Source organism: Hirsutella rhossiliensis (genome assembly GCF_020360975.1).
Source record: "Hirsutella rhossiliensis strain HR02 chromosome Unknown scaffold00014, whole genome shotgun sequence".
In the NCBI taxonomy this organism is placed as follows: Eukaryota; Fungi; Ascomycota; class Sordariomycetes; order Hypocreales; family Ophiocordycipitaceae; genus Hirsutella; species Hirsutella rhossiliensis.
In genome coordinates this window covers 308,517-332,260 of record NW_025408680.1, presented here as the reverse complement: position 1 = coordinate 332,260, position 23,744 = coordinate 308,517, and the positions used below count along the sequence as shown (strand labels likewise).

Sequence of the window (23,744 nt, the reverse complement as noted above, 5' to 3'; positions counted from 1 at the left end):
CGTTTTGGCCTCACAGGGCCGGTTCCGAGAGCACCTCCGCCCGGCCGAGTCGGGTAAGAGAAAATGGGTGTGTGCAAACAAAGGAAGGGAAGGAGGAAAGCGGTTGCTGCCGCCTAGTGGCGAGGGCAGATCGTTCCAAAGAACGAGCTTGCCTTCGCCACCTTGACGAACTGGTCGAAGTCTCTGCCTATTGCTCGGTTGACCGCCGCGCTCGGTGAGGTGCCAACCTCATCCGATGTCGCGGCGCGATCTTCCGGCAATAGAAGAGATGCTTTGTTCTTTTCGTCGACCACATGAGCACGTCAGTCGCGCATCGTCGTGGTTCAACCTTTCGTGGTAATCAGCGAAGTCCCCGTGGTGGGTTCTTGCTGCGAGCAGATGGTGGAGCAGAGGTCGTGGAATGGTAAGTTCTGGCGGGCAGCCAGTCGTGGCATCGAGGTCGAGGACCCTGTACTGTTGGGGTGCAGAAACTTCCCACCAGGCTTTGAATGCGTCTTTTGGTCGCTGCCTAGCGACCTTGCGCAGATATGCCAGCGTCGGGAGAGCGTCTGCAGGCTCGGGTTGAGAGGTTCCTGCCTTTGCTAAGGCGTCTGCCTGCTCGTTACCTGGGATGTTGGTGTGGCCGGGGATCCAGCGGATCTCAGTGGCACCATGTTCTGCGGCCAAGGCCTGGAATTCCAGGAACTCCTTCTGGGAGGAATCTGACGGCATGCCTTGAAGACACGTCGCGACCGCGAGGTTATCGAGGCATACGACAATCTGGTCTGCAGCCGGGAGGCTCAACGCAGCACGCAGACCCTCTAGGGAGCCTCTCGCCTCGGCATCAAAGACCTCAGCAAGCCCAAGACGGCCGTTACCGCTGAGGACGGTGAGTCCATCCTGATGTACCGCATAGCCGTACCCCGCGGCTCCCTCCGGGGAGAGGGATCCGTCCGAGTAGACGATTGCTGTCCGTGGAGCAACTGATTGGAGCCACTCGCCGAAGTTTGCCGCCGATTCTTCTTTCGGCGCAGTTTGCAAGGGTCCACGCTGGTCGCTGGCGAACCTACGTGCGAGAAGGTCTGGCCTGGCGCACCTTGGGAGCAGCTCGTCAGTGCGACGCAGTCTGGTCCGGAAAGGTTGTCGTGGACGCTGGTATTTTAACTTAATGGCCCTGTTGATGACAGGGGCCCGGATCGGCTTCGTTCGCACCGCAAGCGGGTGCGCTTCGTCGAGGACTTGAGACGGGCTGCGAAGCGCGTTCGACACGCCTGGAGCAGGTGCGAAACTGGCGGTATGCCCGCCTCCCGGTGCCTGGCGCTGAGCGGCGTCGTCTTCCAGACCGGGAGGATGGCTCGCATGGCCGTGTTGAGCGACTTGTCCATCCGCCGGATGAGGTGCCGTATTCTTGATGGCCCTTCCTTTGCCGGCTTATTCCATCGCGGGCAGGTCATGCCCGGGTACCACGCCTCTGCCCCAAAGAACAATTGCGGCTCGATGCAGGCGCGGACGGCTCTCCGGACCGCACCTGGTAGGGGCCGCGGTTGGTATTTGTCAAACCCTTGAGATGGTAGGCCACTGCTTGCGCTTTGGCAGTCCACTTCTCGACGTGCGTCTTGAACGTCAGGGTGCTGTCAAGCCAGATGCCGAGCCACCGCATGGCTGAGCCTGGCCGCTTTTCTACCTCGCCATGGAAGACTGGAGGTGCATTCCTCGGTGTAGTTCGGGAGAAGTGCATGACTTCAGTCTTCTTGGGGTCGAAGGTTATCGCGTTCGCGGTGCCCCATGTCATGAGTTCGTGAACATGTTTCGACGCTCTGTGGGCAGTCTCCTCCAGGGAGTCTCCGACGCAAAGGACGGCAGTGTCGTCTGCATAGCCGAAACGCCCTTGGGGTTGCTCAGGCGGTAGATTGGCTCTGTGTATAGTAGGAAAAGTATGGGAGAAGCTGGCGATCCTTGCGGCAGTCCGCACTGCAAGGGTGACGAGGGTGTCATGACATCCTGGTAGCGGACACGTGCTGCTCGGTCATGCATAAAGGAGCCAGCCCAACGAGCGACATTCCGAGGCCATCCTTGCTGCCGAAGGCGAAGAATGAGCCTGCTACGAAGGACAGTGTCGAAGGCGCCTTCGACGTCCATTGTCACGAGTGTGGCGACCTGCTTGCGCGAGAAAGCCTCCTCGATGTCGTGTACCAATGCGGCGACAAGGTCAACAGCGGACCTTTTCGGCAATGCGCCAGCTTGTTGGGTGCAAGACACCATAGTGGACGGATGCCCACGCCAAACGGCGCGCAATAAGCCGTTCGAGGCCTTTGCCCAGACAGGAGAGGAGAGATTGGACGCCAGGCGCGGGCCTCTGACAGGTTCCGACGCCCCGGCTTCGTGATCATAACCACTTCCGCTTCCTGAAAGGCTTAGGATGGTGACCGATGTCGAGACAGCCCTGATACAGCTTGTGGACGAGGCTTCAATGGTATGCCAGACGGCACGGAGCATCTTGACCGTAATGTTATCGGAGCCGGGAGAGGTGTTACCCGTGCGAAGGGTCGCGTCCCGGACCTCCTCCAGGGAAACGTTCTGAGCGAAAGGAATCGTCCTCGCTGTGTCCACTGGGACCCACGGATCCGTGATGTCATCCTGCGAAGTGCGACGTTCGAGCGTTGCTCGTCGCAGGGCGTTGGCTTTGTCTAGTTGGGTCTCATAGACGGTATCATCCACTTGCAGAGGCGGTGGTTGGAAAGCACCGGGCGATCTCAGCCAACGGACCGCCTTGAAGACGGACGCACTGTCCGTGAAGCTGTCAATCAGATCGCGCCAGTAACGGCGCTTGACTCGCCGCACGACTCTCTTGAACTTTCGCGAGCTGAACCTCTCGGCCGAAACCGAGAGCGTAGACTCTCCTCACTGCGCGATACTCCACCGCGGCCAAGGAGCATTCCTCCGTCCACCAGGGCGCGCTGCGTGCGCCCTTGCGGACCGGCCGGCCTGCAGCTTTGGCGGCAAACTGAAGTAGGTTAGTCACTGCTAAGGCAAGTGAATCCAAGTCTTGAGGGAAGCGGTTGACGGCTCGATAGCCGCCACGCCGTTTTCAACCATCTCTACGAAGCGTCTTATTTCCTCGTCAGAGGTAAGGCGAACCTTCCCAGTGGGTGGGGGCGCTACAGCGAGCTCAGGCAGGGTAGTGCTGAGCGTGAAGTGGTCGGAGCTGGTGGCAAGATGGTCTTCCACCACGGCATTGGCCAAGGCGATATTAGAGAAGGCAAGGTCGATCGTATTGCCGCGAGGATTTGTCGGGACGTCAGCCGGGTTGAGCAGGTTCAGACCGTTGGCTGTCGCCCATGCAGCTACAGCCTCGCCGCGGCCCTCGATGCGGCCGGCTTGCCAGCTGTGGTGTTTGGCGTTGAAATCGCCTGCTACCAGACATCTGTTTGGCGCGGGCCATTGGAGTAGTATGTCGAGGGCCTCGTCGTATGACGGTTGGCGGTAAACGTTGACCAAAGTGATGTCGTTGACCGTGAGCCAAAGAATGTCACGAGTTGCCGCGGGCCTCCTCTGATCTACCATCAGCCCAGGCCTGCGGCGGACATAGGTCATGACTCTGGGTCGGGTGCTATTGTCTTCCCAGCTGTCAACCGGGGAGAAGGTGTCGTAGGCGGGATGTGTTTTGGTAAGGCATCGGCCGCCCTTTGTTTCTGTCCATGGCTCCTGGAGGAGCACCACATCGTAATGTTCGGAATCGGCGAGGGCAAGGGCGCAGTCGTGCGCCGGCGAGATCTTGCCCACGTTCGCTTGGAAGACTCGCAGAGTCTTATTGCCATTGATTTGTGCGTGGGTATCTCGTCATGGAGAGACAGAGTCCTCAATGATGCGTCGCTTCTTCGTAGGAGAAGCAGATCTGTGTCGTTGGCCTCCACCCGGAGGTTTGGGTGCCGAGGCCATCATGACGGAAGGCGGGGTTACGGTCCTGGTCGAGCTTAGGGTCGATTCGCTACCGCGCCGTGGGGCTTCGTCATGAGGTTGGGCTTGCTGTCCGTCGTCCCGGGCAGCACTTGAGGTCGGGGGTGAGGTGCGTCGATTCCGAGGCGGTCTTCCTGTCAGGCCCAGGCGTTACTGTCTTTTCGGTGACACCACCCGGCGAGCAGGTGGCATCCCGTTCGGGCTGCTCGGATCGTTCTACTCTTTCGTATTGTTCCTTTCGCCGGGCGGACAGTTGAGCGCCCAGCTCTCGGACGCGAGATTTCTCTTCTCTCGTCAGACGGCGAATGACGCCGTGTGATCGCTTCGGGCGCGCAGGGCACTTCGCAAAGTCTGCGGCGTGGGGCCCAAGGCAGTTCGCGCACCGCTCGAGGGCCACGCAAGCTTCCGCGTCGTGGCCGCGCCGTCCGCACCGCTTGCAGGATGCTTGTCGGTCGCAGGTGTGTCGGGCGTGAAAGTCCCAGCACTTGTCGCACTGGCTGGGCAGGCTAGATCTCTCAATGTATTGGGCGAGCCGACTGGATCCAAACAGCCTCCAGGGCTTATCAGTCGGTTCGAGGAATGAGACAATCAAGGTACAGGTCAGGGGTCGTTCGGCTTGCGCCTGGCGGGCGCACCCTGATGGGTTTGAGGCCGGTCTGGCAGGCGATTTCATCTTTGGCGGCTGGCTCGTAGTCCAATTCTTTCCCTGTAGGTCGGTAAGAATATAGGGGCAGTTTGCCACGGCGTAGGTGTACCATCTCTGGCTGATTTCTACATCTGTCGCGCCCATGTCTTGGGACCACTCTGACTGTCGTTGGACGATAAGATCCCGAATGGTCGCATCTGTTGTTCTGATGGCCCATCCGGAGTTCACCTTGAAAGCGGCTGGGACTTGGTGAAGGTCGATGCCGACTTTGGCGGCAATGTGGGTCCGGATTGCGTAGCTATTGTGGTCCCTCGCCGGTGCTTCGGCCGGAGTCGCACAAAACCCGGAGGTCTTCTTTCGGCGGGCGGGGATTGGTCGTCCCTGGAGACGGGAAATTGGCTGTTGTGGCTCTTGTTGCGGGGCTGCAGCGGCCGTGGAGAGTGGCCACATGGCCGCTGGCTTGCGGTGCGACCGGCGGCCACGCTGCTGTACGTCGGCGCAGATGCGAGTCGGAGATCGGAGGGCGTCTGCCTCCAGAGGTCGAGAAAACGGTTGGAGAAGTGCTCTGCGAAGCTGTGTTCGAGACCAGATGTGAATTGCTTCGCAGTCTGCTCGAATGATTCGCAGAAGGCCCGAAAACCGTCATTTTGGCGTTGTGGGCATCGGTTTCGTCGCCGGCGAGTTTGTTAGCTGCATCAATGATAGACACCGGTTGGAGCACGTCGGTCTCGGTGGTGCCGGGCAGGCTCGGGACGGGTTCACGCCGCGCTCCTTCCGTAGCGGCGGCATTGGACAGGCGGATGAGGGGCGACGACGGCGTTGCTGCCGGCCGCCGGAATGCTGAAGAGAGACCAATGGGACGGGTCACAATGGGAGAACTATTTCGCAGCTGAGATGCACGGGCTAAGCGAGCAAGGTTAGGCGGGGTATGAGCACCCAGATCAAAGGGATCCGAGCTGGCATGCGAGCTCGTGGCAGATGCCATGGCCGCAGCCGAAGCCAGCGCAGAGCGCGGCTACAGAGGTTGTCGTGCACGTGTTAAGCAAATTGGTAGAAATTGTGCCACTTTCTTAACAATTGCATGCCAAGAAAGTGTGATGACAAAGGAAGGTGAGGTGAGACCGTCACGACGTCGATCCTGCGGTACCGGGTAGGCCGGACGTCCTCGGCCTCCCGCCTTTTGGCACCACGTTTCGCCTTTCAGCTTTGACAAAACCCCAGACAGGGGAGTTTGAAACCTGTCGTTGAAACCCGACGCAAAGTGATGACGGAAAGCAGTAGACAGAGGGAGAGGGGAGAGGACATCCGTCAGCCACGGCTTGCCGTGCCACACTCGAGCAGTTGCGCAGATTCCAGAGAGGAAGACACATGAAAGCAGCAACAGTCCCAAACCTGCTTGCCCTTGGCATCTTCAGCGCTGCACCCTCGGATTCAGGCCCGTCGGGTCCTGCCTGACGCGCCGCCCCCAGCCCGCCAGGAGAAGAAGCGACGTCTCGAACGGCATTGGTTTCATGGGGGGCCGGAATTCTCGAATCACACGCGCACATCGATCCCCCACGCTTGGCGATGATCGGCAAATGGGCGTTTCCAGTCCCAAAGCTTGCGCAAACCGCAAACATACAGGGTCACAATGGCGAGGCAGAAAGGGCAGGAAAAAGCCCCTTGTTTCGCCCCGAGTCTGGGCAAAGGGTGGGAATCACGGCTCGTCTGCTTCTGCTCCCCCGGCCTGGTCTTTCCTCTTTTAATCGGCATATCCGCATCTTCTTCCCCCTCATCCTCTGCCATTGAATATCAACCAGCGCCATCATCATCACCATCACCATCAACAGCATCATCAGTCGTCGTCGTGCGTACTCGACACCTCCTAGACCGTCCTTCCCTTGCCAATCTGGCCTTGTCTGTCCTTGCTGCTGCCATTGACGAAACAAGAAAACCATTTCCCCGCTTGTTGATCCATCCAGCCATGGCCGCCGCGGTGCGCTTACTAATCAGCCGGGGTCCCGCCTCGCTCGACGACGACGGCTATTTCCACTGCCAAGACGTCGAGCTGACAACCTTCAACATCCACGGCCGCAAACGCTCGCCCTCGATCGCTTCGACTTCGTCTTCCTCGTCTCCCTCTTCGTCGTCGTCATCATTTGTGGCGTCTCCTCCCGCGGTAGCGCCGCCGCCGCGTCGCCGCAGCCACCGACGTTCCCAAGACGCCCGTCACGGCCGCTCCCTCAGCATCGTCACGCTGCTGTCCTCGTCCTCGTCCTCGTCCTCGTCTACATCTCTGTACCAGTGCCCGTCGCCGTCCCTCGTCTACATCCGGGGCATGACTGCCGACCAGCGCCGCAAGCTCGCCGACCAAATCTGGCGTGAAATCTGGTGAAGACCAAGAACAGTCGCATTCCACATTCCACCTCGCTCCGTCCTCTCTCTGGCATTGCGCACTCTTCCCCTACTATATACAAACCCGCAGCCATGGCCCACGCCTGGACGAGGCAGGATAAGATCAGGCGAGGTGTATGGGCCGCTGCCTTTGCCGCCGTCGTCTTCGTCGGCTCCATCACCGGAGCTCAACTCAAGTCGGATCGGCAAAAGGAAGAGGTACGCCGCCCCTCTGCTGCCCCTAAACACATCATCACCAAGGCTATTGTGATACACGAGGGTACTTGGGCTGACCATCTTGCTTTGAATGGTTAGGTAATCGACGAGTTCCGACAAACGTCTCCCTCGGAGCAAATCGCCATGCTCCAGACGCAAAAGGAGAGCTTGCTGCAGCAAAGGGCCGCTCTCGAGAGGAAGATGGCCTTGTTCCGCGAGCGTGTCCGGGAACGCGAGTCGGAAAAGACCGCCAGGCCCAAGTAAAGACAGGCCAAGGCTTCTTGGCCTTCAACCTCGAGCAGGACTGCCATGCATGGTTCACGGCGTTTTGGACATGATTAAATGATACCCCAATAGATGTTGCAGTACAGCTACTCTATTCCGTAAATCGCCTTGCCTCGTCGTTGCACCCGCTTTCCTCTTAATCGCTGTCATGGGGGCCTCCCTGTACACCGACAGCGCCCCTGTTGGGGCCCGAGCGTGGACCAGTTCCCCGAAAGCATGACGGCTCCGCCCCGTCTACTCCACGACTCCCTCCGCCGTCGGGAGCGGAATGGCCTTGTAGAGCAGGATGAGCGCCGAGTGCGACTCGCCGCCGCCGGCCAGGGCCTCGACCTTGTCCACCGTCACCTCCGACACCTTGTCGTCGTTGAACCACCACCACTTGCCGTCCTCTTCGCCCTTCTTGCCCGTCTTGGGATCCGCGGGCGCAGTCTTCTTGACGTAGGCCGTGTAGTGGCCGCTGTCGGCGCTGGCCCCCTGGTGCGTCACGACGCCGCGCAGCTCGTACATGCCCGACTGGTTGGCGCCGTCGTCGCCGCGCAGTCCGGGGTCAATCATGGCGTTGAGCTCCTTCTTGGCCGCCAGCACCTGGGCGTCCTTTTCGGCGTCAATCTCAGCATCCGTCTTGAACGTCTCGCCCATGATTGCGTCGCCGTCGCTCGACTTGTCAGTCTTCTTGTCCGTCCCGGGCTTGTCTTGCGCCTTGGCGGCCTTGTCCGAGGGCAGTCCGGCACCCCCGGGAATATCGGCGACGTTCTGCTCATGATTCTTCTTCCGGCGCTTGCGGGCGCGCTCAATGTCCTCCTCGTCCTTTCGTATCTCGCGCACCTTGTCGCGGACGGGTATCAACGCCTTCTTCAGCTCCTCGGAGCAAAACTCGACAATGTCCAACTCTTGAGGAAACGTCACCTTTCGCATAATCTTGGCCTTTTTCTGCGTCTCTCGCTTCCAAAAGAATCGCACAAAGTGGACTGTCAGATACTTGGGGGCCCGGGAAATCTTGGACTTTTTGGTGTACGTGGCATCGCGGCCGAGCACCTCCGACTTCTTCTCGAGCTTTTCGCTCAGCGCAGCCATGATGCCGTCTCGCAGGTGGTTTGTCGAGCCGTCAATGTGGCAGTTGAGCTTGAAGAAGCCGTCCTTGGCGATGACGGCCTTCTCGCCGCCGTTGCGGGCCTCTTCCTCATCGCACTCCATTGTCGAGGAAAACTCGCCAGACATGTACTTGTCGACAAACGAGGCCTCGGGGGCGTCTGCCGAGTCCTTGACCTTTACTTTTTGACTCAATTGTTGGACAATCTGGGACCAGGCTTCCTCAGCGTCCTGCTGCGCGTAGCCGTTGTTGGATTTTGCCTTTTCGGCAAACTGAGGAAAGACGGCTCGCAGGGCGTTCAGGAAGCTCATGGGGGGAAAGGCCTCTTGCGTCTGGCCCATTTTGGTGTACAAGCTCGACAGTTGGGCGGCCAAGTCCATTTGCGCCGTGCCGGCCAAGGGACCCGAAGGGCCGGGCGAGTACTTGGTCAGGGCCGTCTGGAGCTCGGGGATGGAGCGCAGAGTCTGAAGCGTCGAGTTCAAGTAGCAGGTGTTGCCGAGGTTGACGAGTCCTGCGGGGGTGGCGCCGACCTGCTGCGCCTGTTCTGCCTCGGTCATGTCCTCGACAAACTTGATCTTCTCTTTCGGACGGACAAGATCGCGACCGCTCGAGCTGGGAGTGCCCATCATCATGATGTTCTGGCCGGCCGTGAGGCCGAGCTTGCCCATGTCGGCGTCATCCTTGAGCTGCCCCCCTTTGATGAAGACCTTTTGCCGGTCGGGCTCGACGTTGGTAAGGCTGAAAAGCTGGAGCTTGAAATCTTCTCCGGTGGAGCTCGGGTCGACCTCGACCTCGTGCTTTTTGCCATGATGCTTGACGACAACTAGGGCGAGGGTTTTTTTAGCCGCCGATTCCAGGTGTGTGCTGGCCAGATGGGGTCGGTGGGAGGGGAAGGTATGGCACGAACCTGTTATTGTCGCCATGGTGATGGACAGCAAGGGGAGGACGTGTGTTAAGTGTATGCGGAACTGCTGCAAGTTGTAGCGCACGTAATCAGTCCGGCTGGCGGGTGTGTCTGGTGGATGAAGAGAGGAGAAGAAGCAACCATGGAGGTTGTTGATGGAGGAATGGAGGGACTGCCGAGAGCTAAAGGTGGCGGCACAAGGCAGCTGCGTCACTGCGGTGGCTACCTACCTGCCTGGTCACCCAGTCACTGTACAGGGAGGTACTCTCCTCTGTGGCTAAGCAGAAGTGTGGCGAGAGCACGATTGATGTGGCTTAGTCCCGCTGGTGCCGATGTCGGCATTGCGATGCCAGCTTGGGACGCGCTTTGGCAGATTGAGAGATTTTGCCTTGTGCTTCTTGCGAAAGAGAGCTCTGTTATGCTATCTTTTCACCATAATCGATTCCTGTTGGCTCTCTGGAGTACAGGCAGGTGTGTCCCTGGTAGCTAGCTACCTTAGGTATCCAGCTTCTGCGCGTGAGCAAGCGGAAAATGCATTTTGGCACAGCCTGTTCCCCCAATACTTGGTATACCGGTAAATGGAGAAGGAAAAGAAACACCGAAAGTCTCTGCAGGGTTTCGCTGGGTCAGTCAAGCTAAAGAAATTCTATTTCGTCGCTGTAGAAGTCTGCGTTGCTCAGCCAGATATCAAAGTACAAAGTACGAGGTTTGGCCTGAAGGTGACGGCTCACGTGACTACGCTCCACGCTCCCCCGCGCATGGCATCGCAACGTCAGACCCCACCAAGGCGTACGTACCTCGAGCCACGATCCCCTCCGCCGACGACATCGCCATCCCCCGGGACATCTGAGCCTTCAGCTTCAGCAGCCATGGTGAGCCGCCGCCGTATCCCTACTGCCCGGTAACTCGGTCTTCCTGCGCCGACCACCGCTGACCCCTTTGCGCCGCCGCAGTCTCAATCCCTGCGGCCGTACCTGCAGTGCGTCCGCAGCAGCTTGACGGCCGCCTTGACGCTATCAAACTTCGCCTCCCAGACGGCCGAGCGGCATAATGTCCCCGAAATCGAGGCCTGCACCTCGCCCGAAGTCCTCCTTGCTCCCCTGACGATCGCGCGCAACGAAAACGAGCGCGTCCTCATCGAGCCGAGCATCAACTCGATCCGCATCAGCATCAAGATCAAGCAGGCAGACGAGATTGAGCACATTCTCGTCCACAAGTTCACCCGATTCCTCACACAGAGAGCCGAGTCCTTCTTTATCCTGCGGCGCAAGCCCATCAAGGTCGGCGCGCGAGGCCTCCCAGCGGCAGGGACGCACATGCTGACGACTCCTAGGGCTACGACATTTCCTTCTTGATAACAAACTTCCACACAGATGAGATGCTCAAGCACAAGCTCGTCGACTTCATCATTCAGTTCATGGAAGATGTCGACAAGGAAATATCCGAGATGAAGCTCTTCGTGCGTGATGCCCCACAGGCAGCGGCGCCACCAGGCCATGAGATTGCTGACAGAGACGCAGCTTAACGCAAGGGCGAGATTTGTGGCAGAGTCCTTTTTGACACCGGTGCGTCTGGTAATTCTCTTTTTATTCCGATATTTGATCGCTGACGTATCTTTGTAGTTCGATTGAGTCGAGTGAATGATGCAGTTGGAGATTGAGACTTTTGAACGCTGGCCGCTGTGCCATGTTACGAATCGGCGACGATACGCCAGCTCGACCTGGGATGGCTTCTTCGAGGCAAGGGAGCAGGGGTTCGGTACGAATTAGAATCACAGCTACCGCCAGAGTAGCTGCAATGAAGCCTATGGCGAATATTGTTTCTTCGTCAAGTCGACCAGCCAGAGACTACTATCCGCCCGTGAAGTCTGTATCTGGAATGTCAATCGTCCTGAGCTACACGGCTCTCCTACCTTGGACCCGGAATACGGAATCGCTCAATATCCGCCAGCCTGCGGGAGCGAGAGACGCTCGAAGGACAAAACTAACAGCCCAAGGACTGTCAATGAAAGCTGGCCGCAGCGTCAAGACATTGCGTTGGACCCACTCTTGACTCTGCATCGACGACCAAGTTGTGGCTGTTCAACTTGAGCCACTGATGAGTTAAATCGTGCAAAGCGGCATGGAGCACCTGCCTTTCTTGCAAGATTCTCTCAACAAGGGAAACTCGGCCTTTCCTTCCCTCGAAATGGAGGACGAGGTGGTATCTAATCTTCTAGAAGTCAACCCCAAGGAGGAAAGACACTCTTGAATACAGACCTTGGAATATTCAAGTGTGGGCACTGCTTATTGTGGCAGAGTTTGACAGTAAGGGTGAATCAGACTGCGAGCAACGTGGCATCGGAGACGCGGAAACGCGCAACAACAAACACTCGAAAGAGCAGTGCAGCCTGCAGCTGTTCGCCGCCCGGCAACCACTTGCACGCACCCACTCCTTTGAACAAAGGTGCATGCAATTTTTTTTCGCCACTTGCACCTTCTAGGCAACAAATGATTTTCGCCTAGGCACATTTTTCGGAATTGTGCGAGTAAACAAGCGCAGTTGCTCGCTCTCATCGCTCTCTATTGCTCTGCCTCTTTGGTATTGTTTGACTTTTGGCTCGGTTTGCGGCTTTGCAGTTGCCGCGAGCCCTGAGCAGTTGATTTTCTAACCACTTGCTTTGCTTCAGTCGCCTCGCCAAAGACAAGGGCAGGGCCGCAGACCTCCAACCAACGCCTCCTCGCGCCCAAGAGCCAAAGGTCTGCTCATCATACACCACCCTTCTATCCAACGTTCTACGATTCACTCGCTTTGATGACTCGTTGAGGCCCCCTCTCGTCTCCTTTCGAGAGTTGCTCAACTTGCTCAGACGACACGGCTGACATTGCCGCCACCAAGTCCTGCGACAATGGCGTGCAGACGCAGCAGACTCAAGAAAATGGCCGCCACCAATAACAACGAGGGCGGCTCGCGCGTCAAGCCTGACGATGCCGAGTCACGTTCTGCCAACTCGCGTCCTGCTATGGCAGATCATCGCGGGCGCGGACGCAGCAACGGCTCAAAGAACACGGCCGGGATAAGCATGCTCAACCCGGAGTCGGATATCTGGGTCCCCACGTCTGCGCAAGCCACGTCTCCGAATGTAAGCATCTGATGACCTCTCTCCTCTCTTCTCGAGACTCTGCCAACACTGGAAACAAGGTTCAAAATGCTTTCGTCGATGCTACCATCTTTGACCTTGGCAACGTGAAGCATGACAGCAGTGGCCTTGACAATCAGGCTGAGGAGAGCAACGGCCAGCAAGCCCACAACGGGACTGCAGACGGCGCCGTTCTTCAGAATCATGGCAACGTCGTCACAACTCCCGGTGGCGTCGAAGCCAAAGGCACCGCGCGTCGCGTCCCCGTCAAGGCCCGGGCCAATACAATTGCCACGGCCGGGGCTCCAGGTTCGGGATCGGGGCTCTTTGAGCAGATGACGTTTAATCTTCTCAATAAGACTCTTCGCAATGGCGACGGCTGGAAAGCCGGAACTCCTTAGGAAGGCGTTCCGGGTGGCGTGGCCGTCCATAATACCCCCGAGACGATGGGCCAGCAGCAGAATGCAGGCTCTCAGAACTACTTCCATCCTGTCGAGGTCCAGCAGCAGCATGGGGCTTCGCTCCAAGAAAGCGGACCTTCTGTGGTTTATTGCCAGCCCAAGCCCATCACGTCTGGAGCTCGTATCCCGCAGAGCCAGTCTTGCGGAAGCGTCCTCGGCATGCTGAGCCCAGCCTCTTCTCGCTGTGCGGATAGCATTCGCGCCAACGGTATTCCGTTCAGCCCTGCTAGCTCGATCTCGGGCAACTTGACAGAGCCGCGAAGCTATGCACCTCGAACTCCTGGGCAGCAGGAAGTCGGTAACGATCCTCCGCCCAAGTTTGACCCAACTGGCATCGTCAACGGACAGCAGCAGCAGAATGGTCCGCATCCTCAGATCCATGCTGTAACGGCAAATCAGGTCATGGCCCATGCTTGCCCGGGCGCGGAGGCGTCTTGGCCGGCGGCAATGCCTGCGATGAACGCCATCGGGGCGACTCGATCGACGGAGCTCATGAGGCTGACCAACACGCCGACTGGTCTGCCTCTCTTGGCCACTGCCATGGCCCCAAACAACTTTCCGTTCATTGAGGCTCCGCGCATGGCAAATTCTTTCAACCATGGCGTCGTCAAGCTCAAGAATGTGAGTTGCCTCTGTGGTCTACGGCGAGTAGACAAGTGCTGACGCTACCAGATTCCGTTTTCCACTCGACGCTCTGAGGTAATTGCATTTCTTGGACGCAACTCCAAGATCTTGAATGACTCGGACGAGCCTGTGCATATCATCATGGAGCGAGTCACCAGCAAGACAATGGACGCCTATGTCGAGTTTGTGAGCCTTGAGGAGGCCATGAAGGCTGTCGAAAAGCACCGCCATAACCTGCAGAACGGTCGAGTCACCCGCCTCGGGGATCGCCCCGTCGAGGTGGAGCTTTCGAGCCAGGCGAGCCTCATGAAGGACTTGTTCCCACTTGCTCGCGGCCTCATCTGGGACGGCGTGACGCCCCAGTTCAAGCCGTACAACCACCAGTTTGCGTGGGAGAACTTCCGGGGCTTCATTTCCGAGGAGGAAATGGTCATGCTCATCAAGCATGTCGAGGTTCCGCACCGAGTACGTAGCTCCTGTTGCTGCCGAGAGCGTCGGCTGGAGCAGCATCACTGACCCATGCCCAGTCGCCTTACTCCAAGGACTGCCCGCAGAGACCCTACGAGTGCTTGATCAGCACGCTCAAAAAGTTTCCGTGGTACGCGACCGACTGCGTCACCATCAGCCAGCGCCACGCCGTGTACATTGGCACCGAGCGGCTCCTCTCTGTGCTCTCGGACAAGGTGAGTCGCGGCGTCGACCCCGTCAACCTCGGGGCGCAGCTGCAGACGCGGATGGTCAACGCGGCGCTGGCGTGCCCCGGCTTCACGCCGTTGATGAAGGACAACATCTCGTGGCTGCTCAACATCTCAGAAGCGGACCAGCGCTTCTTTGGGCAGCCGCTGCATGCTCATTTGTGGCGCCACCAGTACTCGCTGGCGCCCAAGCCGGGCATCCCGCTTGATGTCATCGAGGTCAGTCTCAAGCATGCGTGAGAAGGGGGCACTTTGACTAACGAGGTTGGCGGCCTTGCAGTGGTACGTTTCCGTCATTCGCGAGCAGACGAGCCGCGATATGCTTGGCCTTTCGCACTCGAGCCGAACAGACCTGCAGGAAAAGGGCCAGCAGACGGACATGCACTGGGGGTATTTCTGGGCCGAGCTGGGCCACAGCTTCGGGCCGCAGTTTGACCAGATGACGCTGGCCCAGGTTGCCCACGCCGAGTTCTCGGCCGTGGAGCGCATCCTCTCGCGAGCCTTGCCCCATGCCTGAGAGTGCGGATTGGAGAGGATGACGAGTCAGTCGCGTTTGCACCTGGGTGGTTTCGGAAAGGTTGAAATGCTGCGGGAGTTTTCCAGTTTTGTTTCTTGATTTTGCGCCCTAGGCCACCGGTTCACTGGTCTTGTGTGCGTGGGAGAGAGGCAGGGAGAAGAGGAAACTCGGGCAGCGGAACGGGAGAAGGCTGGGGGACTGGAGGACCCTTGGGCGGGCTCTTTGATTTCTGCAAGCACCTTTGGACGTCTTTCCTCGGGCAGGCATGGAGAGAGGGATGGTTCGAGTCGGAGTGAGTGGTGCATCGACTGCGCCTTTAATTAGGCATTGCTTGCTCTAGAGGGCATTGGAGGGTGAATGAAAGCAACGACTGACTCGTGAGAGGGGAGCGGGTTTTCAAGCCGCGGTTGCTCCGGCGTGATATGGGATCAGAAAGGCTCCATTTGCCCCGGCCAGAAGATCGTTGACTTGAAGGTGAAGCGTCCCGTCTCTGTAATGCCGGCCGAGACGCGATTCAGGGCACTGTCCACTAGCAAAGAGGCCTGTAGCCAGCAGCCGCTACAGGGGGGTTCTGCCCAGACGTACTTCGTACAGCAAGGCCGCCGTCTCACTTGTCCTCATCGACAAAGAATATTTCACCTCGGAGAAAGACTGCATTATTGTTCGAAACCTTGTGCTCATCGTCTCATCAACTCGTGAGGCCAGGCGCGGTCATTTAGCTACCTTGAGCTTCGTGCCCTCGACAACGACAAGGCTGGCTGGCTGTTGTTTTGTTTGCCAGTTTTTCACATCGAAATTTCTGCCAGCATCCAAAACCCCCTCCCCCCTCCCCTTGATCTTACTTATCTCTGAATTTTCCCTCCAAAATCACCACGCACCAACTCATCAAGACAACCAAACGTCCAAAACACGCGCACACAATGGCGACCACGACGGAAGAACAGACGCCCCTCGCCCAGCTAGCGGCCCGCCTGCCCCAGATGGTGGCCCAGGCCGGCCACTCGGAGATGTGGGGCGTCGAGCTCGCGTCGGCTGCCGTTGCATCGTCGCCGGACCAGCAGCAGCAGGACAAGACCATCGACGACGCGCCCACGCAGGTGGTGCTGCACAAGTTCCTGCGCGCAAACAACGACGACGTGGACGCCGCCGAGAAGCAGCTCACGGCCGCCCTCGAGTGGCGCAAGGCTGTCGACCCGGCCTCGCTCGTCGCCCAGCCGTTTGATGCCCGCAGGTTTGGCGGCCTCGGCTTCGTCACCACGCACCAGGACGAGGCTGGCAAGGAAGTGGTTGTGACGTGGAACGTCTACGGCTCCGTCAAGGACAACAAGGCCACCTTTGGCAATGTCCAAGAGTCTGTTCCTCCTCCTTCTCATCCCGCCCATGATGGCGAGTGTGGGCATCGATGAGTGGGTGGCTAACCCCGAACACAGCTTCATCAAGTGGCGCGCCGCCCTCATGGAGCTCGGCGTGCAGAAGCTGCGCCTCAACGACATCAAGGAACCCATCCCCGCCGGCGCCGAGGATCCCCACCGCATGATCCAGGTGCACGACTACCAGTCCGTCAGTTTCTTCCGCATGGACCCAGACGTCAAGGCCGCCAGCCGCGAGACCATCCAAACCTTGTCCATGGCCTACCCGGAGCTGCTCGCCCACAAGTACTTTGTCAATGTGCCCGCCATCATGGGCTGGGTCTTTGGCGCCATGAAGTTCTTCCTCGCACCCGCCACCCTCCGCAAGTTTCACCCCATGGCCTCGGGCACCAGCCTGGCCGCCGAGCTCAAGGGTATTGCCCAGACTCTGCCCAGCGAGTACGGTGGGCAGGGACCCAGCGTCAAGGAAGGCCTCACCGTGCGTCTGACCGATGACGGGGCTGTCAAAGACGCGTCTGCTCCCGCACCCTCGGGCGAGACGGCTCCGCTTGCCGCCGTCCCCGAGCCCAAGGATCAAGAGAAGCCGGCGACGGAGGAGCAGCTGGCAAAGACGACCCCGACGACTGCCGCGGTCGCGAGCAAGGCGGAAAAGGACTCCAAGCCCGCCGAGGAGACCAAGGCTGGCGTTGAAGCCGCCGCGCCTCCTGCGATGCCTCCCGCGATGCCTCCCGTCAAGGAGGCGACGCAGTGAGCATGTGAACTGTCGCTGCTACCGGCTACGGCTCCTGCCTGTTCTGCATGCCATACTCGCCGAACATCGTCTTCAGCACGCAGAGACGCCAGGCTCTCGCATCACGGGGCGATTCAACTCGAGCATGTCGTGGCATTGCGTTGACTTTGCTTACATGGCCGATATAATACCCTTCTCTCTTACCATGTTTTTTTTTTCATTCTCAGGTCAGGCGTTTGTTCCAGCGCAATGATGCTAGATCAATGCTATTTGTCATGAGCAGGGTAGTTTAATACATCACCTTGGTTCATAGAGGTTTTGTCCGTCTCTGGCCTGGAAGGGAAGTGAGGCTATCGCACGCGCCCATCAAAGCCGGTTGGTCTGCTTCCCGCTCTTGCCTGACCGAGCCTGGGCCGCGGGACCTTTAGCCGCGGCTGCGATAGCCACAAGCAAGTTGTCTCGTGAGCGAATGAGACGTGACATTGACCTTGGCGAACAAAGTAGACACATGTTGTCCGGCCGTGGTTATCCGACTCGCAGCCGCTTGCGGTCATTCCCTGCAACCGTGCCTTGTCCGCCGTGCTGTTGCTGCTGTCCATGTGGCGCCCCGTCCCCGGCGTTTTTTGAATTTCACTGTTGCTCCTGCTGAGCAGCACTCGTCCCGGCCCGCGCCAGTGATGATGTCGATGGGGATGTGCCATTATCTCGTCCATGTGCCGAGTAGCCAATCATGGTGTCTGTCTTTTTGTGTCCGCATATCGCCCGCATATCAAATACGGTGCCGGCCGAGGATCGGGTATGCTGAGGACGGGCTGGGAAGCAGCCGCCGTCTGCGAAGGCCGAGGAGGCGCTCGACGGGTGGACCTGAATCTGCGTTTACCCGGGAAGCCAGGGTGCGTCGCCGACAGAAGGGAGATGAGCCTATATCAAGAGCAGGTCTGGCAATATGGGTCTTGAAGGGCTTCGCCATGCATCTCGGCACTCGGTGGCCCCTTTGGCATCTCGGTCGGTTTGTGCAGGTGAAGCGAGGCCGGGGTGTGTTCACCGGGGGGCCGGAATTGGATCGTCAACGCCTCCTGGGTTTCATGGGCCTTGAGCCGCACAATGTATAGAAAAGCGGCCCTTTCCGTCTACCTTGCTCGATATGGGGATTGGCCCACAGGCGGGATAGGCGGCGTGGGCAGTCTCAAGGGGCGTGTGTTCCAGCGGCTTGCCCTAGCGAAGCGGTGGTCTCGGGAACCGAACAAGGTTGGGTCCCAAGGGAGAAGAGGCGAGTACGGGGAAGAGACAAGGAAGGAATGGTGGAAAAGACGTGGAAAAAGAAAGGAACGGAAGAAAAAGAGAAAGAGGCGTAACTTATTAATACGGTGTCGGGCGTTTCGAGGCAAGGCGGCACCGGCGAGCGAGTCGAGGAGGAGACGCGATTGGAGTTGCCCATCGAGGCACACAGATAAGAGGACGGAATTAAGCTTGTGGACAGCGGGCAACAAGACCATCACGGCCGTTGAGGGAGTGCAATGTACGCCGGCCATCTGCACTCATGGCGGTCCGGGAGCACCAGACATGGCGTGAATCACGGCGCCGGGTCGATGGACGTGTTCTTGCTCGGCACCAAGGCACGAAGGGGCTGTAGAGGAAGTCTTTTGACGGGTTCAGGGGTTTGGCAAAATGATGTATTTGCTCCAACACCGGCATCTAAGTGCAACCATGCGGGTTCAGGAAAGCATCCATGATGACGACCAAGCTGGACAAGATTGAAGAGAGAGCAACTCGATGCATAGCGCATCAGTCCCGGTGCGGGAGGCCCGTCTACGCAGAGGGCCAGAAGTCGGGGAAACGAAACGAGCTGGAGCGTCATCAGGGTGGGGGGTTAAGGGGCACAAGCGAGGCGTTTGTGGTTCATGGCATATTACGTGACTCTGTACAGGAAGGATGCGGACGATGGCATCTGATTCGAGGCACGAGGCGGCACAGTGCCAGTGAACAAGTCATCGAACGGCGGGTGGACGACGGGGACGGGCATGTCTGCCGCCAAGTACACGAGGGAGATGGGGCGGCGATGATGATGACGAGGAGCAAGACGAGGCGGACAAGGAACGCCATTGCAGAAGAGGTCGAAACACGAGTAATAAATGGAGGAGAGGCAAAGGTAAAAAGTAAAACGACGACAAGCGACGGGACAGATTGGGGCTTGTGCTGCCCCCCCCCCCCCCCCCTCTCTTAGAGTGCTTCCCCAGCCTCGTTTATTAAGCCATTCCCTCTCTCACCTCATCCCTATTTTTCTCTCCCTTTGGGTGCCTCTTTTTCTTTCCTCTACCGCCATCTCTTACATCCAAGCCGAGCCTGACTCCGGGCCTCGTCTGGCTCTTGCTCGCCGTGTCCAGTAAAAAAAAGGGCAAGCAGTCGATGCTTTTATTAGCTGCTCTGCTTTGCTATAGTCCAGGTACGTGAGTTGTAACTTAAGTAGCGTCTTTTTTCTCCATCTTTCTCATTCTCGTCCGTCCGCCTTCGTCTCTCCTCGCACGCTCCACCCCTCCTCTCTCGCTCTCTCTTCTCTCTAACACACACACACACACACATACACACTCCTTCTCTCCCTGTTGTTTCTCTTCACACCCGCCTTGCCCCCCCTACTTCTCTCTATCCAACTCCCGCCTCTCTCTACCGTGAGAAGCGGCTCCGTCTCGCGCGGCACCTTGAGAGAACGCGTCATTTGCTCACCGTTAGTCTCTTCCTTTATTAGAGCCAAGCAGAAGCGCGTCTTTTGGGGCCAACAGTACCTTGGCCGACCAACCACGGCCGCCAATCGTCAACCTCAACCTTGTTTCCGGCCTGGAAAGCCTCTTTTTTGCACCCGCTCACAAAACTACCTCATCGCTCCCGCACCCGCCTCGGCTCGCCCCATCTCGCGCACTCTTGCTGCCTCTTTCTCCTCGACGCATCCCCTTCTCGAGGCACCCGCTCCTCGAGGCACCGTGTCGTCGGCGGCGACGTGCGCGAGCGAGCACGCAGCATCAGCACCATCATGTCTTTCTTCGCCGAGACCAGCAGCTTCTCCGCACTCACCACCGACTCCTCGTCCAACCTCGCCTCGTCGGGCTCCACCCCTCCCACCACCGTCGCAGACACGGCCAGCCTGCACTCTGACGCCGCCTCGTCCAAGCACGACGTCATCACCGTCGCCGACGATGCGGCCGACGCGCCTCCCGTCGCCCCCCAAGAGCCCTCGCCGCCTCGCCGCGCCCGCCGCGCCCGCCTGTCCGACCCCGTCTACAACCTCACCCGCCTGAGCGGCACCGACGCCCATGGCAAGCGGAGGGCAAAGGGTGACGCCGTTTCCGACCGCCGCCGCCGCACCATCTCGGGTGACACGCTTGTCGGCAGCATCGAGGTGGCCCCCGACAGCGCGCCGGCCAAGAAGCAGAGCCTCGACGCGCTGCTGTCCTCCCCCTCGTCGACACCCCGCCTCAACACGCCACGGACGCGTCGCCGGGCCCGCCAATGCCACGACGTCCCGCCCCCCTCGGCCATCTCGTCCCTCGGCACCAAGCTCTCCACCCTGGGCAAGCGTGGCCGCGGCGCCGTCGACAAGGGCATGACCAAGATATCGCGCGAGCTGAGGCGCCTGCAGGACACAAACGAGTTCTCGGGCATCGACGACAGGCCCGTCGTCCACACCGTCTGGTCCAACGGCAAGTACGTCAACTCCGACGAGCCCGCCGCCCCCGCCCGCAAGAGGACAAAGCTCGACACGCCCGCCGCCTCCTCGGAACCCGCCAAGGAGGACGACGCGGAGCCCATAACAAACACCAAGCAGCGCCGCGTCAAAAAGTTCCTCGACAAGGGCCTCTATGCCGGCCAGGATGCCCCGCTCGACCCGACAAAGGGCCTCACTCCGGCCGAGAAGAAGAAGCTTGCCCAGCTGCCCGAGCTCGCCCCGAGCGGCCGCGTCAGCAAGACGATGCCCTCGCCCATCTACACCGGATTGCGCACCCTCATCGCCGGCCGCGACTTCAGGCTGCCCTACAACGTCTGCAACCCGCTACCCCCTGGCCAGCCCAAGCCCGACGAGTGGAAGCGAATGACCAAGAGTAAGGCCCCCTCCGCCCCCTCCCCGAAGCTTGCTGACCACTCATCTAGATCGGTTCATCGGCGATTCCAAGGACTATTGGCGCAAGACGCCACACTTGCACGACTATCAGTCCAAGTGCGTCTGCACGCCCGACGACGGCTGCGGCGAGAGCTGCCAGAACCGCATCATGCTGTATGAATGCGACGCCACAAACTGCAACGTCGGCAAGCAGCACTGCACCAACCGCGCCTTTGCTGACCTCACGGCCCGCCGCGCCAAGGGGGGCAAGTACCGCGTCGGCGTCGAGGTCATCAAGACGTCGGACCGGGGCTACGGCGTCCGAAGCAACCGCTGCTTCAAGCCCAACCAGATCATCATGGAGTACGCCGGCGAAATCATCACCGAGGAGGAGTGCGAGCGTCGCATGAATGAGGTCTACAAGGACAACGAGGTACGCCACGAGTCCCTCCCTTTGACGTCTCCCGTGTCCGTTGACCCGGACTAACCACTCTTCGCAGTGCTACTACTTGATGAGCTTTGACCAAAACATGATCATCGATGCCACCACCGGAAGCATCGCCCGCTTTGTCAATCACAGCTGCAACCCGAATTGTAGGATGATTAAATGGATCGTCTCGGGACAGCCTCGAATGGCACTATTCGCCGGCGACCGGCCCATCATGACGGGGGATGAGCTGACTTACGACTACAACTTTGACCCCTTTTCAGCCAAGAACGTCCAGTCGTGCCTCTGCGGAGAGGCCAACTGCCGCGGTGTTCTTGGCCCCAAGCCCCGCGAGGTCAAGGCGCCCAAGACGGACCTCAGGACCGCCGTCAAGGCCACCGTCAAGGCCGGCAAGCGCAAGCTCAAGGAGCTCATCGGAGACGAGGCCGACGACGGCAATGCCAGCAGCACCAAGAAGCGCAAGAAGATTCAGCCCGCGACCAAGTCAAAGGCGTCCCTCTCGAGCGCCGGCCTCAAGGCGGCCAAGGGCGCCGCCATGGCCCTTAAGAAGGGCGTGTCGACCATCTCCGTCGCCGCCAAGAAGGCGGCGTTGGGGGGTGCAAAGACGCCCGCCAAGCGCCCTGCCGCCACCCTGATCAAGAAAGCGAGCGCCAAGAAGGTGGTCAAGACGTACGGTCAGGCCCGTGCCAAGCACATCTCGACGTCTCGCGCCTCGAGCCTCACCATTGTCGCCATGGGGGATGAGAATGACCAACCGGGTAAGAAGGCATCGCCCGGCAAAGGCACTCTGGCCAAAAAGGCGTCACCCGGAGAAAACACGCCAACGAAGAAAGTTGCGGGCCGGAACGTGTCGGCGCAGCTGTCACTCAAGGCCAAGATCCGAGTTGTGTCTCAGTAAATGATCCTCTGACGAAAACATTGGTCAATTTTTCCTGGCATAATTGCTTACTATCCCCTTTTCCACCTGTTTGGACCGCGATGGACATGGTTGAAGAGACAGGCGAGGGGAAACGGCGTCTTGGCGAAAGGCGGAACTGAAAGCGTGTATAGTAGAGACGTCATGTTTTGTTTCTGCTCCTTTTGCCTCTTTTGCCCCCCTCTGGCTGCACGGCTGTGACTGCTGATGTGGGCCCGGCCAGCGGTGGCGACGGTGAGACAGAAAGGGGCAGCGAACACGAAAATAGAGGATGTCCCTCTTTTTGCTTGAACGATAGGTAGCTATGCGAGAGCTGATGCGAATCCGAGTTGCTTTTTAGGGGATTGGGGACAAGGTTGTGATAGAGATGGGCCGGCTGGTGGCAAGGGAGGCTTCGATAATGTCCAGGGAGGGACGGGGGAACGGTCAAGCTGTCCATACAAGAGTGGTGGTACGGAGAGCGAGAGCCAATGCCTGGGTTGCCGGTGCTGAGTTTAGGGAATGTCTGCGTCTGGGCGCGCAAAGCTTGGATAGAAGAAGTCGAGTGATGGCCAAAGTTTGTGTTGCGCTTCCAATAATGGGGCGTACAACAACTACCTGCTCCAGTTATTATCTCGGCGGTGAGCGTTCCCCAGCCCACGACAGATGACGACGCACTTTGGCGAGGATCCCCAGTGTCTCCTAGTAATTAGAGCGGTAGCTGGCATGGCTTGAAGCACCGTGGCGTGAAACCCCGGGGGTATCCAGGCAAAGGGTAGCCGATTCTCTCTTCTTTGCTTGGCGGGTTCCTGGTTCACAGCAGCCAAGCTCGCAGATACATTCGCCATGAGCTGATAATCTTCCCGGGGCTCACAACGGCTGTCGGCATTGATTCCTGTTGAGCTTGTCAGCAACAGTATGCACGGCGGTCATGTCGGGGGGGCAGGTGGGCAAGCAGGCCAGAAAACCCAGCATCTATTCGGAGACGGCTGCTCAAGTGCAGAAGCGAAGCAAAGGCAAGTACATATGGGAAACAAGTCTATATCGGTTCAACGCCCTGTGTCCATCCCCCAGATCCCAGGCAAGCGTCAGCTTCCTCCGTCTATCCGTAAAGCTAGGTGCATCGCTGTCTCTCGCCACACGCTCCAACTCCTTGGAAAGAACCCCCCAAAGAAATCTAAAATGGCCCACGCAGCAAGGTTTGCCGTAGTACAGATGAGAATCGAAGCGCCGAGGTAATCGATGTCGCAGGATATAGGTGGCCAGCCGCTGCGTAGCCCAAGCCATTGCAACCATCCTCGTCGGGGCCCTGGTGGGAAGAGCATGTGGGTTGACGGCAGACCACC

The 23,744-nt window shown here is 59.0% G+C and overlaps 9 protein-coding genes across 9 annotated transcripts; 7 read left to right on the top strand and 2 right to left on the bottom strand.

Moving 5' to 3' along the window:
- Positions 1–228: 228 nt before the first annotated feature.
- On the bottom strand, positions 229–5,567 carry HRG_09899 (endonuclease-reverse transcriptase domain-containing protein; the record flags this gene model as incomplete). Its single annotated transcript, XM_044868370.1, has 15 exons — positions 229–364; positions 455–998; positions 1,050–1,228; positions 1,273–1,450; positions 1,540–1,934; positions 2,031–2,051; positions 2,173–2,200; positions 2,259–2,696; positions 2,742–2,826; positions 2,885–2,983; positions 3,118–3,403; positions 3,455–3,786; positions 4,091–4,963; positions 5,047–5,190; positions 5,292–5,567. 15 exons carry the CDS (start codon positions 5,565–5,567, stop codon positions 229–231), a joined length of 4,014 nt encoding a protein of 1,337 aa, XP_044716367.1.
- Positions 5,568–6,545: 978 nt separating this feature from the next.
- On the top strand, positions 6,546–6,956 carry HRG_09898 (uncharacterized protein; the record flags this gene model as incomplete). The annotated part of the gene is made up of 1 exon (XM_044868369.1): positions 6,546–6,956. The coding sequence occupies one exon, from the start codon at positions 6,546–6,548 to the stop codon at positions 6,954–6,956; it is 411 nt and encodes a 136-aa protein (XP_044716366.1).
- Positions 6,957–7,048: 92 nt separating this feature from the next.
- Positions 7,049–7,435, top strand: HRG_09897 (uncharacterized protein; the record flags this gene model as incomplete). Its single annotated transcript, XM_044868368.1, has 2 exons — positions 7,049–7,174; positions 7,271–7,435. 2 exons carry the CDS (start codon positions 7,049–7,051, stop codon positions 7,433–7,435), a joined length of 291 nt encoding a protein of 96 aa, XP_044716365.1.
- A 255-nt stretch (positions 7,436–7,690) lies between these two features.
- Positions 7,691–9,469, bottom strand: HRG_09896 (ubiquitin carboxyl-terminal hydrolase domain-containing protein; the record flags this gene model as incomplete). Its single annotated transcript, XM_044868367.1, has 2 exons — positions 7,691–9,369; positions 9,454–9,469. The coding sequence occupies 2 exons, from the start codon at positions 9,467–9,469 to the stop codon at positions 7,691–7,693; spliced, it is 1,695 nt and encodes a 564-aa protein (XP_044716364.1).
- An 850-nt stretch (positions 9,470–10,319) lies between these two features.
- Positions 10,320–11,081, top strand: HRG_09895 (ARP2/3 complex 20 kDa subunit (ARPC4) domain-containing protein; the record flags this gene model as incomplete). Its single annotated transcript, XM_044868366.1, has 5 exons — positions 10,320–10,322; positions 10,404–10,730; positions 10,784–10,909; positions 10,971–11,015; positions 11,073–11,081. 5 exons carry the CDS (start codon positions 10,320–10,322, stop codon positions 11,079–11,081), a joined length of 510 nt encoding a protein of 169 aa, XP_044716363.1.
- A 1,256-nt stretch (positions 11,082–12,337) lies between these two features.
- On the top strand, positions 12,338–12,969 carry HRG_09894 (uncharacterized protein; the record flags this gene model as incomplete). Its single annotated transcript, XM_044868365.1, has 2 exons — positions 12,338–12,571; positions 12,631–12,969. 2 exons carry the CDS (start codon positions 12,338–12,340, stop codon positions 12,967–12,969), a joined length of 573 nt encoding a protein of 190 aa, XP_044716362.1.
- Positions 12,970–13,014: 45 nt separating this feature from the next.
- On the top strand, positions 13,015–14,865 carry HRG_09893 (RNA recognition, RNP-1; the record flags this gene model as incomplete). The annotated part of the gene is made up of 4 exons (XM_044868364.1): positions 13,015–13,650; positions 13,702–14,118; positions 14,181–14,567; positions 14,629–14,865. 4 exons carry the CDS (start codon positions 13,015–13,017, stop codon positions 14,863–14,865), a joined length of 1,677 nt encoding a protein of 558 aa, XP_044716361.1.
- Positions 14,866–15,785: 920 nt separating this feature from the next.
- Positions 15,786–16,986, top strand: HRG_09892 (CRAL/TRIO domain-containing protein; the record flags this gene model as incomplete). Its single annotated transcript, XM_044868363.1, has 3 exons — positions 15,786–16,216; positions 16,296–16,713; positions 16,774–16,986. 3 exons carry the CDS (start codon positions 15,786–15,788, stop codon positions 16,984–16,986), a joined length of 1,062 nt encoding a protein of 353 aa, XP_044716360.1.
- Positions 16,987–19,990: 3,004 nt separating this feature from the next.
- HRG_09891 (SET domain-containing protein) lies at positions 19,991–22,401 on the top strand (the record flags this gene model as incomplete). The annotated part of the gene is made up of 3 exons (XM_044868362.1): positions 19,991–21,056; positions 21,106–21,488; positions 21,556–22,401. 3 exons carry the CDS (start codon positions 19,991–19,993, stop codon positions 22,399–22,401), a joined length of 2,295 nt encoding a protein of 764 aa, XP_044716359.1.
- Between the last annotated feature and the right edge of the window lie 1,343 nt (positions 22,402–23,744).